Source organism: Vanessa cardui, chromosome 15 (assembly GCF_905220365.1).
Source record: "Vanessa cardui chromosome 15, ilVanCard2.1, whole genome shotgun sequence".
Taxonomy (NCBI): Eukaryota; Metazoa; Arthropoda; class Insecta; order Lepidoptera; family Nymphalidae; genus Vanessa; species Vanessa cardui.
In genome coordinates, this window is record NC_061137.1 from 2,966,085 (window position 1) to 2,986,356 (window position 20,272).

The window sequence follows — 20,272 nt, forward strand, 5'->3', positions numbered from 1 at the left end:
CAAGTGTATTCCCCCACCGATGTTTATCAGGAAACGAGGAGTAAGGATGGTATGTCTGATGTAAAACCGGCCCTGGCTTGGCTCATTAGTTCTGACGATTGTATCATACAAACAAATAAATTTGGACTGTGATATTAGTTTACTTTTTGGTTTGGGAAGTACCACTCACTCATCAAATATGCTACCGCTAAACAACAGTATTCCATATTGTTGTGTTCCGGTTTGAAGGGTGAGTGAGCCGGTGTAACTACAGGCACAAGGGACATAACATCTCAGTTCTCAAGGTTGTTGGCGCGTTGGTGATGAAAGAATTGGTTAATGTTTCTTACAGCGACATTGTCTATGGACGATGGTGACCACTTATGAACAGGTGGCCCAACCAAAGCATAAAAAAGTATGGATAAACTGCTAATGTTTAATTTCTTTTAGCAGCGTTATAACAACAACAACAACAGCCTGTAAATTCCCACTGCTGGGCTAAAGGCCTCCTCTCTCTTTGAGGAGAAGGTTTGGAACATATTCCACCACGCTGTTCCAATGCGGGTTGGTGGAATACACATGTGGCAGAATTTCTATGAAATTTGACACATGCAGGTTTCCTCACGATGTTTTCCTTCACCGCTGAGCACGAGATGAATTATAAAGACAAATTAAGCACATGAATTAGCGGTGCTTGCCTGGGTTTGACCCCGCAATCATCGGTTAAGATGGGCCATCTCGACTCTTGCGTTATAACACTAGCGCCGATTCTGAGTGTCAATTGTACTAACAATTGAAGTAGTATAGTAATTATTCATGGTTTTGTTATATTGTTAAATCATTTCTTATCACTCTATAATTTATTACTAACTAATTTAAACCTGTGTGTGAGGAAGGGGGTATGTGCTCAATGTTATTTCTGTATTTCTTACAACCGTGCAACCTTTTATTTAAATATGCTATAAAGAATAAAATTAATTTTCTATATAGAACATTTATTTTCAACTTATAAAGTCATTACATAACTTATATGCTACAAGCAGGTCTCGCGCGATTTTTTTTCGTATATAGCCGTTGTAAATATGAAATTATAACAATTTTGTTATCAATTGCAATTCAGAATCCGCTTTAATTTTCTGCACATATACGGCTGGAATTATTTAAAATGAGAACATATATTATTATATGTATATCTTCAGTTTGAAAATGTATATAATTGTTTATCTATAAATGTAAATCTCATAGAATATAAAAGGCAAGATTCCATCCGAACAAACATGTTATGTACATACATTGCAAATTAAATAACAAAAATATTGAGACTTAGAAACTACTAAAACTTAATATCTTCTATATTACAAAATATAATATGTTTAAATTTAAATTCTAGGTTCACATGACGGTTCAGATTCGCCGGATTTCCTGGATGCAGGCAGTAAGCGTGTGAGCGCTTTCCAAAGATTAGGGCCTTTGACTCAACCGAAGAAACAGAAACTAACGATAAACCTGTGTTTGAATAAGGAACAAGCGGTCAGGTAATATTTTTATGATTGTCTTTTAAATGGTCATATTCACTAAATCATAAATAATTTGCCTCACTTATATCTGACTAGCGACTAGAATTTGTTTATTTACGACATTACATTAGAAATTTCTATAATTATCAATGTTTCTTTATTATATTGTCCGTGTATTATATACTCAAACCTTTCTCTTGAATCATTCTATCTGTTAAAAAAAGCGCATCAAAATCGGTTGCGCAATTTTAAAGATCTATGTATATAGGGACAGACAGCGGTAAGAAACTTGCCAATTAGAATTTTTAAATCTTAATGAAAAATAATATTGTGTCGTAAAAAAACTAAAATTCATAGTTCACTTTGAGATAATTTAATCAATTGCAGAGAAGGTCTTTGTGGGATACGAAGATTTATGATTATATTATTTATTATTAAACTTTATTGTTAACTACGCCTGGTAAATTGCTACTTGTACAGGACATCTTCTGCAATTTGCTGGTAATAATATTATACCACACTTCTGTGTGTATGTATGTGTGTGTGTGTGTGTGTGTGTGTGTGTGTGTAATATTTCTATTTATCTTTGAAGCATCAATGTTCTGCTAGTATTTTGATATAATATATATAATTTCCAATTAATGTTTATCATTTAAAACATAGATTTCTGACGCAAAATAATCAAAATTCATGTAATTTATCGTTACGCAGAGAAGTGATAGACGAGACACACAAGGACATCCGCGACCAAGAGTTCATCGTCAATAGTACAGACGATATCGTTCTAAAGTATCTTCCATACTGGCCGTGGAATAAACCTGTAGCTATAAAGAAGAGCGTTACTGCAAGGCACTCTAAGGTATATTAGCAATATCAATAAGGAAAAATAATATCTCTTAATAGACGTTTCTAGAAAGTTGCCTCCGTGTAAGAAAATGTTTTGGTATATATTTCAAGACGTTTCTTTGCGTGTTGGTAAATTCACAAATTGAATCTCATTGAACTTATGCCATGTAATTTTTGCTTTTATCTTCGAACACGAATTTACAACAGTCTTTGTAAATTTGGCGAATATTTATTATTCATATTATAATATTAATAACTTTTAATATTAATAACTTTTTAACGGCGTTCCCCAAGGATCCCATTTAGGACCACTGTTGTTTGTAGCTTTTATTAATGACATCACTAAGGTTATAAAAAAATGTTCGTGCTCGTTATATGCAGATGACTTAAAAATTTACAAAACAGTAAAATCAGTTGATGACATTCAGTTAATACAGATGATTAATATTATGAACTGGTGTGAAGTCAATAATATGGCTCTTAATACTAACAAGTGCTTTCATATAAAATACACGAGGAAGAAAAAACCGCTTGTCTCCAGTTATTTTATTAATATGTAACCTTAAAAGAGTTATCTGAGATAAGAGACTTAGGAGTTACTATTAACAAAAAGTTACATTTCAAATCACACATAAACAATATTGTTGACAAAGCTGCAGTTCATTAGTTCTTGGGATTCATTAAACGCAATACTAAGGGATTTTCTTTCAGGACTAAAATTCTTTTATATAACGCTTTCGTAAGAAGTCATCTTGAATTTGCCAGCGTCATTTGGAATCCTTTTTACAGCTCAAACTCTCAACGCGTTGAAGGAATATAACGTGCATTTACTCGACATTTGGCCTTCCAAGCCAGCGGTTTCTCACACAGGCAGCCATACAATCAGCGATTAGCTGAATATAAATTAATGTCTCTTCGCAATAGGCGGGATATTCTTGATCAATGTTTTTTGCATAAAATTATACACAACAAGGTTAAGTGCTGCAACCATTTACATCGAATATCTCTTACTGTTCCTGGCAAACATCCCCGAAGTTCCATAACAAAAATATTCCATACCTATCACGAAAACTCGTCTTGGAAAACTGGCTCCGATAGTGCGCATATGTGCTCGACATAATGAATTGACAAAAGTTATACATGGCATTAACATATTTTATGATAGCTTCATTACTTTTAAAAAAAAGCTCATGGATTACTTTTTGTTAGCTAAAAAGAAAACAAAAAACAATAAAGAAAACAAAAACGACAGGAATTTAACGCACTGACAGCGTTAAATTCCTGTTGTTTTTTGTTTTCTTTATTGTTTTTTGTTTTCTTTATTTTTCGTTTTTCTGTTATATTATTTAGTTATTATGTTTATAAACGACGATAGCATAGGTCAATTTTTTTTAAATTGTATAATATATTTTAATTTCAACTTTAAACAAATATGTTGACACTATACACTATGAATGTTATGTACACTTGTAATCGATGTACATATCAGAAGTTGTTTTTCTTTTTTTGGATGTTGTGTAAGCCATCAATTAATATGTATATTGTTAGTGTACTTATTAAATAAATAAATAAATAAACTTTTCTTCGAAGGCTCGAAGCAAATTATGTGACAAACTGTGAAAATACTGTTAGAACTTCTCCAAGAAACTTTTTGTATAGTACGACACAACTTAGATGTCGCATCGGCAAAATTCGTAAAACCGATCACATCCGAATTGATTATGCTATACGAAATTATTATTATCTATTTCTCATGGGAATATGATTTTTGCACAAATGTAATAACTTGTAATATCATATGACGTAATATATTCGTCAATTTGACGCGTGGATTTACATGCACTTGCTTTCTCTGACGCGTAAATCTATAGCGACGAATAGCGTCGAATGGCGCGATAGGGAGCTATTTCTATTGGTTGTGTAAATCGGCAATAATCGGTTTTAATTTCATTCCATTGCATTTTCCGATGCTACATCTAATTTTTGTCCTACTATACTTGCCTCAAATCCATAAGCTTTGATTTTGATCGAAGTAGTTATTAATGAATATATCCCAATATCTAAACTTGGTATAATTATCTTAATTTCAGACTGTTATGATGATGGAGAAAGAACAAATGGAAGAAATATATGATAAGGATAACTCCCTAATCATGCTATCGGTGGGTATATATAATTACACAATGAACACTACATACAATTTACACAAACACATACACAAATCTATAACCTATAAGAGGAAAATAGTCTGAACATCTTTCACGTAGAATTGATATAACACTGTCGAGATTTGTAATAAGTTATGACGTATATCAGAAATGGGTAAATAATTATACGTACTTAAGTGGTAAGTAAATTATTAGTCAAAATGTATTACCCAATCTTTGAAATGCATTATATAACTTTTCTTCCTTCGATTGTCATAGGCAAAGCAATATTGCCGTTCTTGCAAACATGATATCTTGATACTAAAATTATTAATTGCGGGATATTTACCGTATTTTTTATTTTTAATATTTAACCAGACAGTCTCGTGAACAAGACATCGTAGATAAAAATAAAAACAACAACAACAGCCTGTAAATTCCCACTGCTGGGCTAAAGGCCTCCTCTCCTTTTGAGGAGAAGGTTTGGAACTTATTCCACCACGCTGTTCCAATGCGTGTTGGTGGAATACACATGTGGCAGAATTTCTATGAAATTTGTCACATGCAGGTTTCCTCACGATGTTTTCCTTCACCGCTGAGCACGAGATGAATTATAAAGACAAATTAAGCACATGAATCAACGGTGCTTGCCTGGGTTTGAACCCGCTATCATTGGTTAAGATGCACGCGTTCTAACCACTGGGCCATCTCGACTCGTTCAATCTTGTATATATTAATTCATTTTTTTATCTGAGTAACTCGATGATCTAGTGAAAAGTCTATTAGGCTTTAGATCCCATTATGTTTCAAAGCCCGCGTAAAATATTGGTCATATTCCTTTTCTTTAGAAAGTAAGGAAATATAGAATGAATTTGTGTTTGGACACACGACTTCTGACTTTTAAATTGAAACTTCAGAACAGAAACTTGCTTCTTTATTTGCACACTACACACTATTTTGTCCCTGGCTGTGCCTGCTGTAACTGATGTCAGCCCCATTCCCCACAAAACACCTTATATTTCTTCCAGGAGCTATACTAAAATATACTGTGATGAAATAGGAAGAAATATGGGTTTTTTACTAAATAATTTGTATAAAGGACACTTAGTTCTATTTTGAATAAAGGTTTTTGACTTTGACTTCGAGTATCTTGGTACTTTAACAAACTGCGTGGCAGTAATACAATTATAATTACTGTGATATTTTAGGTAACGGGTTATCCGCCATCTTGGACGAAAGAGGAATTATTGGATGTGCTCTTGGAAAATTTAAACGAGAAAAGTTTCATACCAACTTTTATTGAGGTATTTATTTTTTTGTTGTTTTATTTATAAAATTACTAGCGACCCGCCCGGCTTCGCACGGGAGCAGTGGTGATGCTAAATATAATACTAAAAATCTTACAACCTTCACAGTTTATCAATCATTAGACAATCCCGATACGTCTTACGATATAACTTCAGAAACTAAATAACTAAAATTAACTGTGTTTCTCTTCTATATTGTTCATGTATTATACATATAAACCATCCTCTGGAATCAATGTATCTATTTAAAAAACCGCATCATAATTCGTTGTGTAATTTTAAACATCTATGCATACATACGGACAGACATCGGTAAATGACTTTGTTTTATACTATGTAATAATGATGTCAAGTAAAGTAACAGCCTGTAAATTTCCCGCTGCTGGGCTAAGGCCTCTTTTCCCATTAAGGAGAGGGTTTGGAACATATTCCACCACGCTGTTCCAATACGGGTCGGTGGAATGCACATGTGGCAGAATTTCTATGAAATTCAATACATGCAGGTTTCCTCGCGATCTTTTCCTTCACCGCCGAGCACGAGATCAATTATAAACACAAATTAAGCACATATATATAGTGGTGCTTGCCTGGGTTTGAAACCGAAATCATCGGTTAATACGCACACGTTCAATAATGATGATTGCAATTTTTTCTAAACACAAACTTTATTTTACCTTATATAACGAAATGTACTATTAAGAATAGAAGTAATAATAAAATAAATAAATATAAATATGAGACAACGTCACATACATTACTGTGATCCCAATGTAAGTAGCTAAAGTACTTGTGTTATGGAAAATCAGAAGTAACGAAGGTACCACAAACACCCAGACCCAAGACAACATAGAAAACTAATGATAATCTATGTCGAATTGGCCGGGAATCGAACCCGGGACCTCGGAGTGGCGTACCCTTGAAAACCGGTGTACACATCACTCGACCACGGAGGTCGTCGAAGTAATACAACAAGTATTATTCTAATCATCAAATAATTTTTAGTTCACATCAAAGGAATGCAAGTTTTTCGTGTTCCGTTGCCGAGGGGCTTTAGTGGCGATACATCGGCTCGGTTTCACGGTGAAGAAAGACGACGTCGAATTGTCAATAACGATATCGCAAACGCAGCTGACAGACAAACAAGTGGACTTTGTGCCGCGACTCGTGTTGAGAAGGCGACTGGCTGCGTTATACGACGGGGAGAAAGTTGATCTGAGCCAATTTACACTGAAAAAAGGTAAGGTTATATATGTCTGTCTTACTTTCTAGGTGTGATAAAAAGGTTTTGTAAAACAACAACAGCCTGTAAATTCCCACTGCTGGGCCAAAGGCCTCCTCTCCCTTTGAGGAGAGGGTTTGGAACATATTCCACCACGCTGTTCCAATGCGGGTTCGTGGAATACACATGTGGCAGAACTTCTATGAAATTGGTCACATGCAGGTTTCCTCACGATGTTTTCCTTCACCGCTGAGGACGAGATGAATTATAAAGACAAATTAAGCACATGATTCAGCGGTGCTTGCCTGGGTTTGAACCCGCAGTCATCGGTTAAGATGCACGCGTTCTAACCACTGGGCCATCTCGACTCAAAAGGATCGGGATATTTTTTTTATATCATGTGACATATGATAAAGCCAGTTGCTATAGTCATTAATACTTGAAGAATTGTTTATCTTTTCCCACATCACCAATGCGCCATCGGTTTTTGGTACTGAGATGTTACGTCCCTTGTGCATGTTATAATCTACCTTCAAACCAAAACACAGCACAGAGTTTTACTGTTTCTGGTTCCTGTTTTAATGTTAGTTACCAAGATGGCGATGGTATAGTAATTAAAAAATATATATTGTATAAAAATTTCTTATTGAATATAAATGATTCTTCAGACAAGAATCCAAAATGCCAATGTTCTCCATGAATAAATAGTTGTTATGTCATAAAATTAGAATTGATAATACCTGTGAATTAAAACGAAAGGAATAAGTATATTAGCGAAAAGTTAATAAAAGTAATAATTGTGTATCCCTATACATATCTGATAAGATTTATATATTTCTTTATATAAATTGTATCTATGTCGGATTATTACAATAATTAATATAACACAGATTATAATAATCACATAATTGAAAAAAGAATCGTTTGTGATAATATAATTATTACGCTATTTTTTTATAACGTTTAGTGTAATTATAAGGGTGATAATATTTTCTTTTTCTTTTAAGATATAAGTCATTTCATATACTATCCTTTAAATCGTATATACAATCAGTCAGAGATTATACTAATACAAAGTGACGTGAGATGGGAGTATTTGACAGAGCTTGATCTGTCATCCAATAGATTGACGTAAGTTTTTTTTTTTAATTATTCAGTTTAAAGGTGATTCTGACCAAAATTTACTCTGCTCGTATTTGTTGAGATATAGTCTGCATTGTGCTAAGAAATAATATCGATAGTGTGGATCAAATTAAATGAAATTTTATTAAGTAAGCTTATTAATATTAAATACTTTCAGATGTATGTACGTTCATCACTTACTACTTACTGTTACTCGATTTTCAAGTGTCGCAATATATACTTATTTAATGTCAACGTATATTTCGTAAAGAATTAAAATTAAAATCTGAAAGTGAATTTGGAGATACTAATATGATTGTATAATTTTTTTGAAAAAAAAAATTTACGATTTCGTAAAGTAAAGAAAGAGAAGTTTGTTGTACCTACGAATATTTATTCGTAGGTTCATCAAACGAAAAATCAGAAAGTTTTTGATTTAATTGTTTGTGGAAACACAGTTGTTCAATTATTTTGAAAAAAATGGATTTTTAATAACATTTATGTTAAACGAGGGCAGAAAAACAGGGCGAAGAAAATCCGACATATATGATGTAGATTCTTAAATGATATGAAAAAAAAATTTGGATAAAATAATTTAATATTTTCTTTCAGCTCGATAGAAGGATTTCACCTGCAAACGACAACAACACATTTGAAACTTCTAAATTTATCCCATAATTATTTAGAAAGTGTTCTAGTTCTACTGCCGTGTAAGAATTTACCTTTGAGAAAACTTATGTTGGATGGGAATCCTCTTTGTATAGATTATATAGAACCAGACCACTATGTGAAGGTTGTCAGGACTATGTTCCCCGGCTTAAGAGAATTGGTAAGTTATTAACTGACTCGGTTTGAATACAATGGAAGAACAGATTTTAATTTTTTATCTGATCCATGTAATTAAGCCAAATGATAACCATAGATGTAATCAACAATATTATAATACAATACCAATATATTACAACCATGGGAACTTGATTGATCTTGAGTTTTACTGACTTCATTATTCAAACTGAGGCACAACAATACTGATTATAATAGTTTGATGGTTAAATATGTGATGAGACTGACTTGAACAAAGCCGTCACTAAGTATTGTGAGTGATAAATACAGACCTATGTGTGTGAAGTTGGTAACTAAGTATACAATAATTAATTTTATTCGCTTTCATTCGATTGATATTGGAATCGATTGTGCCTTAAGCGAGTAAGAGTAATGGGTGTACGAAAACATGGTCGGCAAAGTTTAAACAATAGTTGACAACTTGAATTTGCTTTACAAACAACAACAACAACAACAACAGCCTGTAAATTCCCACTGCTGGGCTAAAAGCCTCCTCTCCCTTTGAGGAGAAGGTTTTTGGAACATATTCCGCCACGCTGTTCCAATGCGGGTTGGTGGAATACACATGGGGCAGAATTTCTATGAAATTTGTCACATGCAGGTTTCCTCACGATGTTTTCCGTCACCACTGAGCACGAGATGAATTATAAAGACAAATTAAGCACATGAATCAGCGGTGCTTGCCTGGATTTGAACCCGCAATCATGGGTTAAGATGCACGTGTTCTAACCACTGGGCCATCTCGACTGCTTTACAAAACTAAAATATAATTAAAACGTTGTGAAGTTTTCGAATTATCATATTTATTTTCACAGGATGGAGTACAAATCACCTTAAAAGGAGATTTACCGAGATTCTTAAGACACTATTGCCCAGAAGACGCCCACCCAATCGTGGAGAAGTTTCTAGAAGTATTCTTTCCTCTTCTAGACTTAGAGAACGATGAAAGACAGTGTATTCAGGGCATGTACGTGAAAAATGCAGTCATGACGATTACATGTAGGAGCAAACTACGTTAGTATTTTTTTTTCATAAAAAAATTGTGGACCATAAACAATATATTAGTATTGGTAGTTCTCAATGGAGAATTAATTTTGCGTTAAGCTTCTTGTACAATATTTATTGTATCTGACATTGTAATTTATGACTTACCTAAGCCCAAAACTTCAGAATAACAAACAGTGGGCGGATTTACAAATTTACCGCTAGTAGGTTAGTAGTCTATTTAATTTTTGTCGCCCCTACTGTGTTTTGAAATTCAAATTAATTATATTTATTTTTAAATTGCAACTTTATGATTTGTGTTCTATCGTCGTTATTACATCGGTTTTTGCTCGTTATTAATATGATTATGAACTAGGTGATATTTCTATCAGTACTAGATTACTTTTCCAACCCGCTATGTAGTGACGAGTAGACGAATTACGGACGTAATGTGTATACATATAATTATAACTTTTATTTTTGTAAGATAATAACAATTGAAATAAAACTAATTTTAATGGATTTGAATCGCGTATATTATTTTTTTTTTTTTAACATCCCGACTTTTCGAGCACTTTACAGCGTTCGTGGCCACGGGTAGGTAAACGTCGGGATATTAAAAATAATATACGCGATTCAAATCCGTTAAAATTAGTTTTATTTCAATGTGTAATAATCGCGAAAATTGAAGACAATATTAGAGTATAACAAATTTGGGCTAAATTTGCCGCCCCATTAAATCTGCCGCCCTAGGCTCTAGCCTACTTAGCCTATTGATAAATCAGCCACTGATACCAACTCATATAAGGTTGACATCAACGAGTCAGATATAGCACAGTGTATAAGCTTAAAAAACATATATGTAAAACGAACAAACATTTCTTGCGCATAAAAAACTGTTTCTGTAACTATCAGCATAATATCACAGACGTACCATGCGGTTTCATCATTAATGGGTTTGAATTATTATGCTATTACTAGACAAAACAATTACATTGTGAGAGAAATTATGTTTTGTGAAAACAAAAATTAGGTACAACACTTCCTTATCACTCTTGAAATATCTACAAAATTTTATGTTACGCTAAAATTTTTTTACCTAACCATATCTTCACTTAATCTTAGAACGTAGACGCTGCATCTGCTATACAAAATCTATCTATATTTATTGTTGCCTTTTTATATTACGTTTCGTTTTATAACTATAGTTTTTCTATTTTTAGGTTATGAATCAGCCTACAAGCATATGCGCAACTTCTCAATAAAAAGTCAAAACTTTCTCGAAGGGAATATAGACAGTGTGGAGGGCGTCACAAATATTGGAAAACTCATCAGAAAATGGCCGCACACGAAACACGACCCGACGACTTTCACCACAGACGTTCTGTACCACGACGTGAGTTATGATAGGAAATTATAATATAATAAATATGAGACAACATCACATACATTACTCTGATCCCAATGTAAGTAGCTAAAGCACTTGTGTGTGTTATGGAATATCAGAAGTAACGACGGTACCACAAACACCCAGACCCAAGATAACATAGAAAACTTATGGTAATCTACATCGACTCGGCCGGGAATCGAACCCGGGACCTCGGAGTGGCGTACCCATGAAAACCGGTGTACACACCACTCGACCAGGGAGGTCGTCAATTAGACAAATGGGTGAAATTAAACCCGTCATTTTTATGTCGTATGAAAATTTCCCACAAACATATTTCCCGTATATATTCAGCAATCAACACCAGAGTGAGGCAATCCTTTGGGCTTTTTCCTAAACAGAATAAAATGCCTATGCCCAACTTTCAAAATTTTAAATAAGATTTTAAATTAACATGGTTATTTTTATTATTAAAGTTATTAATTTCTGGATATTGACATTATCTACGAATGTATTGTTCTCGTGAACAAGACATTCGTAGATAATTCGTGATATGAAGGTTTACTTCCTTTCTCGTTATACTCTCGTTCCACAGTACCATGTAATTCGTATCAAAGGCACCTTACGTCTACGTGTCTTCTTCCCTGCCCTCTACTATGAATATAGAAAACTATAAAATAAATATAAATTATTACATCACAACATATTATAAAACAAAGTCCCCATGCCGCGTCTATCTGTATGTATACAATTGAAAGCTACTGAACGGATTTAGAGGAATTCATAAGGAAGGTTTAAGAATATAATTTGTTGGGTTTTTGTGTAAATGAGTTGAAATAGAAAGACATTTTTTAAGCATGTCGGAAAAGACATGTTTACCAACCATCTGTCCTATAGATAGCGATATTTATAGATAGATAGCAAAAAAAATCTTATGTCCACCCGTGCGAAGCCGGGAAGGGCCGCTAGTCGATAATGAATATTAAAGATGAATAAACATAGGTTTCACTTTTTTTGGTTCAATGATATTGATAGGTCTGGACTCAAGATTCAAAGCCTTAAACTCTCGCCTATAAACCAACAAGGCTGTTCAATACGTTTGTATATATTCGTTTATATTAAACATATGATTTACACAGGAGAATTCAACAATTTTTAAAGTAGCCGGTATTCTGAAAGTTACCGCGGAATCGTTAGCAGAAGAAGAACCTCTGATGGCATTCTCTCGTACGATAGTTCTAAGTACTGATAATGGTTGTCACTATAAAATACGGAACGAACTTGTGTATTGGGACGAACCGACTAAGGATTATTCTAGCATCGCCTTCAAAACTGTTATGGTGAGTATTAAATGTATTTACATTATTATTAAGAGTATAACCCAATGATATTCTAATAAACAGATATGTTATAAGTGTGCCGCGCCGGGGACCATTTATTTTACATTTCGTTACAAGTAAAAAGGATAGCTTGATAAAAACAATAAGTAAAAGGGATAACTAGATGTTTTAAATACGCAAAACGTATTACTACATAATTATGATGTATTATAACGTATTACTGGCATAATTATGATGAAAACGGCTAAAGGCAAACGTCACAATTAGGACGTTTTCTAGTCTTCACTTTTTGCGCGTTAATGACATATCTGTTTACTAGAACGTCATTGGTATAACCTAATTTCGGTGACTTCACTCTCATAATTCGATGGAATGCAATTGGTAACGACCGGTGAGACTCACAGGTCCAACGGCTTAACATACTCAGGCTGTTTTTTAGTAATTAACTATGTGGCTTAACCCCAGGAATTGAACAGCTTGATATTTGCGGTTATTTTTTTTTATGGTATAGGTTGGCGGACGAGCAAATGGGCCACTTGATGGTAAGTGGTCACCATCACCCATAGACAATGACGATGTAAGAAATATTAACTATTCCTTACATCGTCAATGTGCCACCAACCTTGAGAACTAAGATGTTATGTCCCTTGTGCCTGTAGTTACACTGGCTCACTCGCCCTTCGAACCGGAACACCACAATATTGATTACTGTTATTTGGCGGTAGAATAACTGATGAGTGGGTAGTACCTACCCAGACGGGCTTGCATAAAACCCTACCACCAAGTAATATAAAAATATTTCCAAGTGATCGTATAACTCAACGTTTTGGTAACCTGAGGTAGCAATGAAATTTTGCTGTGACGAAATTTGAAACAGGTTTTTAATAGAAATGTCATGTATAATATATATAACATAAATATATAACACCTAATATGAGCAAGAAATCATAAACAAATTGTTTTTTTTCTTTGTTTCTTTGTGTCAGTCTTTTTTTAATACCAAAAAACCTATGACCGCCTCTGAAACCGCAAAGAAAACTAATTTATACTAATACTATCGATGCGAAAGTAACTCTGTCTGTGTCTGCGTGTCATTAACTCTCTCACGTACCAAACTTGATTAAATCTGGTATGCAAGCTTGTACTGCAAGGCTTTACCATACCACCATAAGCTCACTTTTTATGCTATACTATATATTATATACTTGACGCCTAAAACGCGAGTGAAAACGCTTCTGACTTTTATAGCTCTGATATTTAGGCTAGAATTTTATATAAAATTGCAATTATTTAGAAAATGAGTCATATTTACTGATTGTAATATACAGATAACACAAAAAGTATATGACCTATATTATTGTTTATTGTTACCCGAAAATTAATAATAAGGAATAAACCTATACTTTGCGATACTGTGCTATACACATATACTCATTCGTATACTTTTCTCATATACCTCTCTTTGGTTAAAATAAAAAAATATATGTATAAATTATTTAAATAAAGTAAATACTATTTTTTTAAAACTACAACTTAATTTTTTGACTAAATTTACAGTTTTAATTTTAATTAATACTTTACCTACTGTATTCTTATAAAGTTAATTTATTGAAAGAACTAAAACAACAATTAGACACGCCGAGTTCAATAAAACAAAAGAAAATATATGTTTTAATAAAAATATTTTATTTGTCACTGAATTCAAAATGTGCAGACATTCATAAATGGCTTCATGAGATTACCTACCATCTTTATCACTCTCAAAAATAGTTACAATTATTCGTTCATGAAATATTAAAATAATATATTTGTATCATATGTTTAAACATAACCAAGACACACTTTTCATTTTTATTATCTCATTAACAAATATAAAAGTTATGTAAATATTTTCTTGAAAGATCGTATATACATACACTTTAAATACAGAAGCACACAAAACAATGTGATTATTTACTGAAAACTACAATTATTACTTTGAACTTAAGGCATTAAAAGACATCAAATACATGAAAATTATCTATATTTGACTTGGCACTTTTTTAAACACGCTTAAAGTATGGGACGTGATACAAGTGGAACCTTTAGCTTACTACTGTCGTATTACATTTAACCTAAATATATTTTACACCGTATCCATTGATTCTTCATTAGTAAGTTCAGTCTCCATTTCCATTTCTTTCTCATCGATACCGCCTGCATACTTCAATCTTAGTTTCTCATAATGCAATTGTTCTTTAGATGATACTGAAGGTTTACATTTTGAAAGGGCAGCTCTGAAGTCTTCAAATGACACGAAAATCTCGCCTTCGAGGGTACCATTCGCAATGTGATTTGTTAAAGAATTCGTCGCCGCAGCTCTCACTAAACCGGATAAATCTGCTCCTGTGTAGCCCTCTGTCAAGTCTGCAATAACTTGTAAATCGACATCTGGCCCAAGTTGAGGTTTTGTTCCCGATTTTGTCAGTTTCTTTAGAATGTCGAACCTATCTTCAGTTGCAGGCATGCCGACGTACATTATCCTGTCTAGACGTCCAGGTCGCAGAACCGCTGGGTCGATAATGTCAGGTCGATTGGATGCAGCTAAAACAAAAACTCCTTCGCGACTTTCTATTCCATCCATTTCTGTCAACAATTGATTAACTACTCTGGCGGCTCCGTTATTGTCGTGTGAACTCCTTCTCGGACATAAGGCATCGAATTCGTCGAAAAATATTACACAAGGAGCCGAATTACGGGCTCGCCTGAAACAGGTGCGGACTGCACGCTCACTCTCACCTACGTACATATTTAATAGCTCTGGACCTTTTACAGAAATGAAGTTAACACCAGCCTCATTTGCAACGGCTTTTGCTAGCAATGTTTTACCACAACCTGGTGGTCCACATAGTAATACACCACTTGGTGCGGATAGGCCAAGTTTTTTTAATTGCTCTGGATACTTGACAGGAGCTAATACAGCAAGTTGTAAATCTTTCCGGACTTGATTTAATGAACCCACATCATCCCACGTAACATCGGGAACAGTAACTATACCCTCTCTTACAGCACAGGGTTTCGTTGTTTTAAGAGCTTTTACAAAATCGTCATAGCTTATTGCAAGCCCAGTCAACTCTTCTGGAGTATAGGGTATATTATTTTCAAGAAGACATAAAACTTCATCAACTGGGTCTAGTTGGGTGGGTATGCTTATTGGCTCTTCTACAACATGATTAGTTAAGCCACTTCCATTTTCATTAGTTTCCTGAGGAGTTACTTCAGTGGAATCTGTTTGCGGAGGTGGTTCTGTTGTACTCTCGACAGGTTCATCGGGTTCTTTTACACATTCCTCACTGCTGCCATCACCATTGGGAATAACATTGACTTCTTCACTATTGATTTTTGTTTCTTCAGTTTTTTTTAACGTCTCTAATTTATTTTTTATACGAATCTCGGCAAATATCCTTTTAACCGCATATGTACTTGCTTTGTTTACAAGAGCTTGCAAATCAGCTCCCACAAACCCTGGAGTTATTTGGGCAAGAGCATTCATATCTACATCATCGGCTAAGGCTAAGTTTTTACAAAGTATTGATAAAATTTCTTTTCTAGCCTTTAATGATGGAATTCCTAAAGTAATTTCCTGTTCTAATCGACCAGCTCTTCGTAAGGCAGGGTCCAAAGCATCTGGATTATTTGTTGCAGCCAGTATCAAGACAGAAGCAATATTTTCATTCAAACTATCTAAACTCGCCAATAACTGAGCAACCATTCTTTTTTCCATGTCTTTTTGAGCATGGATCCTATTTCCACATACTGCATCTATTTCATCAATGAATAGCACACACGGAGCAACTGATACAGCTCTATCGAATAACTCCCTTATTCTTTCCTCTGACTCACCAGACACTCCACCAACCAATTCAGTACCAGTAACAGCTATAAGGGGAATTTCAAGTTTGCCGGCTATTGCATGAGCTATTAATGTTTTTCCAGTACCTGGAGGGCCATGTAGTAAGGCACCTCTAGGTGATTTTATTCCTAACTGAGTGTAAACTTCAGGATGTTTCATGTGTAGGACAAGATCACAGATTTGTGTAATTAAATCTGATATACCACCAACATCTTCAAAGCTAACCTTAACATTTTTAACAGAACCAAATTCGGTCTTTTTCTTTGGTAGTGCATTTTTATTTGAGTCTAATTTTCGCTTTTTATCTGTTGTATTTATAATTTGTTGTGGCCTCACTATACTTTCGACAGCTGTACTATTCGCATTTCTCGACGGTATATGGGGTGTGATTGTTATTTGATCATTGATTTTCGGTATTTTTGGCGCGGCACTGCCATCCTCATCACTACTGAGTATATCGATAGGTTCACCTGACTTGTCAGTAGCTCTGCGGGAGGCCGGCGCCCGCTTTTTATCCTGCATTTTGTACATTGCTAATAACCGATCATTAAGCGCACTATTGTTTTCGTCTAATAACTCCAAGTCTGATTCTTCTTCTGAACCTTCAGACGTAGACGCACCATCCAGTCCGTAGCTTTGTAACACTACTTTATAAGCACTTTCGACCATTTGACAAAAAGCGTTGTCGCTTCTGTTGCTGTATTCGCGATAGCGCTCTTTCAGAGAACGCGCCATTTGACTAACATCGACAAATGTCTTATCCACGTTTTCGGCTAGATAATTTTTGACCCGTGAAACAATAACCGGGTCATTTAAAGTTTTTTGTCTTGTTTGATGTTTCTTCATGTCTTATGACTGCTTAAAAATTATGTTCAAAAATAATTTTACACTGACTTCGTCGCAGATTGCAATGTTTGACAGCGGCGTCGCCGAATCAATGGATTTATTGCCATATGAAAAAATAATATGATTTCTTAAGAAAAGGTGTTCATTTGCTACAAACAATAAAATAATATTAAATAAATAAGCCAATACATATGTAAAAAATTTGTTCCAGATTCCAAAGAAAACGTTAAATCTTAAATTTGAGTCAATTCCTGACGATTATACTAAAAAGCGACTCGTAGCTGTATTTATGACGGTGACGGAACTGGAAGCAAAACCAAGCGAAAGGTACGATTATAAAACTGTGTACGAAATATATATATTTATTTTTTACTAATAAAAACATTATATTTGTAAGTTAATAATTTTTTTAGTATAGAAAATACTAATTCCGATTAAAAATAAAATTATAACTTTTAAAAAGTTTAGTCTAGTTGTGTTAACTCTAAATAAATTGTAAATTTATTTCAGGTGTTTAGAATTAAAGAATTGGCATTTTCAACATGCATTAGAATACTTCATGAAACTATTAAAATTAGACAACATTCAGTCATTAAATGTTTAATGTACATAAAAAAAGACATAACAAAGAGGCATTTTAGGAGAAAGGAGGGAGTCTTCGAAAAAAAAAACCTTTTTATTGTACTATTAATAATTTCAATGAAAAATAAACTGTAAGAAATGAAAACCACAGTTTTATTCTTTTTATTTATAAAATCAATATTTAAGCACTAAGATCATGATTTAGACAATCATTTCAAGATGTCTAGCATATTCAATAGTTTGTTCTGCAAGTTCAGACGATGGGAATACACCAGCTGCAGCTGCACACGTTTCCTCGGAAGCATTGAAGTGATAACAATTATCAGCACCAAGTATCCAGTTGCGCTGAAAGTGTGAGAATAATTTTATGAAATAAAAAAAATAAAACACTAAGAATGGAAAAATAATAACAAAAATTATGAAAATTATCATAATAGTGTGCCAAGATTGTTTACATTATTATGTAATTATTTAAAAAGTACAAGTATATTACTGTACTTGGTATCTGTAAAATCTATAGTTTTGTTAACAGTATACATAATCAACACACTTAATTTGCCCACAAAAATCCATATAAAGTTATTTTACTTCTAGATACATATGCAGCCTCCTTAGTTATTCATTACCTTCTTCCCGTATTCCAAAACAGCTTGTTGAGATGGTAAGTTCAAACGTCTTGCTGCTTCTGCGCATGATATACACAAGTAAGCCTTTTCAATACAGGCAGCTATTTCCCCTCGGACCGTATCAAGAAGGGTGTCCATGAAAAGTGTGTAACTCTCAGCTGGAACATTATCCTGCAATGGTATAAAAATTGAATATATATATTTCATTAATGTAAGCAGAATATCTGTTGTCTTTCTCTATATAGTAGGAATGTAATAAAACAATAATACATACCTTAGCCAAAAATATTTTATTATAGCTTCCTTCCATCAGATATTGTTCCAAAGCTAATGGGTGTCTTACATATGGATCTGCTCTAATTACATCGACTGAAAGACGTTCAAGTTCTGTATGGAACTCAGCTACTCGGTTCTGAGACAGTAGGAAGAGCAAGTTCAAACCCAATAATTGATACATAAATGCTGATTCTGGAAGATGGTCTCTGAAATGTGTATAACATATTATTTTATACAATTATCAAATAGAATAATGGCAACAAATTGACAATATCCTAACATGTAATGCTCCTGTCTGTAGTGTACATAGTGGAAATGCATAAGGTAGATAAAGACCAATGAACTATGCTTTCATTGATTTTGACTATACAGTTAGAGTGAGCCTAAACTTCATCATAACTATTTTTATTGTGGTCTTAAAACGAAATAAAAGCTTATCTTCATTGATCTAGTGTGATATCCATTAGTAGCTCAAATATGCACTTCTATTTAATTATATTTAACATAATTTTAACTATCCTAATTGGAATATACTTACTTGTAATCAAAATAGTAGCATTTAAGTTGTGACATATATCTTTCATAGGCTTTAACATCTTTAGCAGCTACCGCCCATTGGGCACCGATTTCCAAAACATCACGAGCCAGTATCAACTCTTTTTGATTTGCCGCGGTATTGTTACTAGGTAAGAAAGTCAGTTGTGTTAGAGCTATCTGAAATTATATTTATATATTAGTAAAAAACAATGAAATATCATTAAAACAATATTTGGCAAGTCACGCTCAGTACCTTTATTTTGTTTAATAGTTCACCGCATTTATCCAGCTTACGAGGTTTCTTGGCCCACTCAGTTTTCAGATTTTGGTATAAAGAGGCTACGTCTTTTACAGAAGCCATTTCTTTGTTTATATTTCAAGAATCTTTTCAGAATATCTTTTCTTATTCACACTAATGGTTTGCTATTGCCTATTGTAATATCTGACAGTTTAGATTTAGACATATACCAAGCAAGCAAGTCATTGCTTGTCAAAAATGTATTAATGTGATCTCAGTACAAAAATTTTATAATATATTTGAAAATTTTATATTACTTTCTTAACAAAAACAAAAATATTTATTTTTGTGATTGTGACGGACTAGTTTTTAAATTATAATTTTTTTTTCAAATATATATATTTTAAAATGGAAATTAACCAATATTTTAATTATTATATTTTTGATCGATATGATAAAAATGTATAATCCTATTCATTACCCGTAGCTACTATATATTATGTAAAAATACTTGTTTTATTGAGTCGTAATAAAATCATCATAATTATCATTTACAAATTACAAAAAAGTTACAAATTTATACT

General features: G+C 33.5%; 3 protein-coding genes across 3 annotated transcripts; 1 reads left to right on the forward strand and 2 right to left on the reverse strand.

Moving 5' to 3' along the window:
- The first annotated feature begins 1,256 nt into the window (after positions 1 to 1,256).
- LOC124535884 (nuclear RNA export factor 2-like) lies at positions 1,257 to 18,161 on the forward strand. Its single transcript, XM_047112284.1, has 13 exons — positions 1,257 to 1,263; positions 1,370 to 1,514; positions 2,208 to 2,355; positions 4,433 to 4,504; positions 5,698 to 5,793; positions 6,799 to 7,033; positions 8,023 to 8,146; positions 8,750 to 8,966; positions 9,796 to 9,994; positions 11,188 to 11,360; positions 12,491 to 12,691; positions 17,641 to 17,756; positions 17,940 to 18,161. Exons 1-13 carry the CDS (start codon positions 1,257 to 1,259, stop codon positions 18,031 to 18,033), a joined length of 1,827 nt encoding a protein of 608 aa, XP_046968240.1. The 3' UTR covers positions 18,034 to 18,161.
- LOC124535497 (nuclear valosin-containing protein-like) lies at positions 14,357 to 17,508 on the reverse strand. Its single transcript, XM_047111702.1, has one exon. It carries the CDS (start codon positions 17,427 to 17,429, stop codon positions 14,817 to 14,819), a length of 2,613 nt encoding a protein of 870 aa, XP_046967658.1. The 5' UTR covers positions 17,430 to 17,508; the 3' UTR covers positions 14,357 to 14,816.
- On the reverse strand, positions 18,148 to 19,942 carry LOC124535498 (26S proteasome non-ATPase regulatory subunit 8-like). The gene is made up of 5 exons (XM_047111703.1): positions 19,704 to 19,942; positions 19,452 to 19,627; positions 18,912 to 19,119; positions 18,638 to 18,808; positions 18,148 to 18,356 (listed from the first exon to the last, which is right to left on the reverse strand). The coding sequence occupies exons 1-5, from the start codon at positions 19,809 to 19,811 to the stop codon at positions 18,213 to 18,215; spliced, it is 807 nt and encodes a 268-aa protein (XP_046967659.1). The 5' UTR covers positions 19,812 to 19,942; the 3' UTR covers positions 18,148 to 18,212.
- Positions 19,943 to 20,272: the final 330 nt, after the last annotated feature.

Excerpts from the sequence above, each read along its gene's own strand:
- LOC124535497 (XM_047111702.1), bottom strand. The coding sequence starts at position 17,429 with ATGAAGAAACATCAAACAAGACAAAAAACTTTAAATGACCCGGTTATT.
- LOC124535884 (XM_047112284.1), top strand. Across the intron at positions 8,147-8,749 it reads CTGTCATCCAATAGATTGAC|CTCGATAGAAGGATTTCACC; the intron begins GTAAGTTTTTTT and ends ATTTTCTTTCAG. Across the intron at positions 11,361-12,490 it reads CAGACGTTCTGTACCACGAC|GAGAATTCAACAATTTTTAA; the intron begins GTGAGTTATGAT and ends TGATTTACACAG.
- LOC124535498 (XM_047111703.1), bottom strand. The coding sequence starts at position 19,811 with ATGGCTTCTGTAAAAGACGTAGCCTCTTTATACCAAAATCTGAAAACT. Across the intron at positions 19,628-19,703 it reads AACTATTAAACAAAATAAAG|ATAGCTCTAACACAACTGAC; the intron begins GTACTGAGCGTG and ends ATATAATTTCAG. Across the intron at positions 18,809-18,911 it reads ATAAAATATTTTTGGCTAAG|GATAATGTTCCAGCTGAGAG; the intron begins GTATGTATTATT and ends ATACCATTGCAG.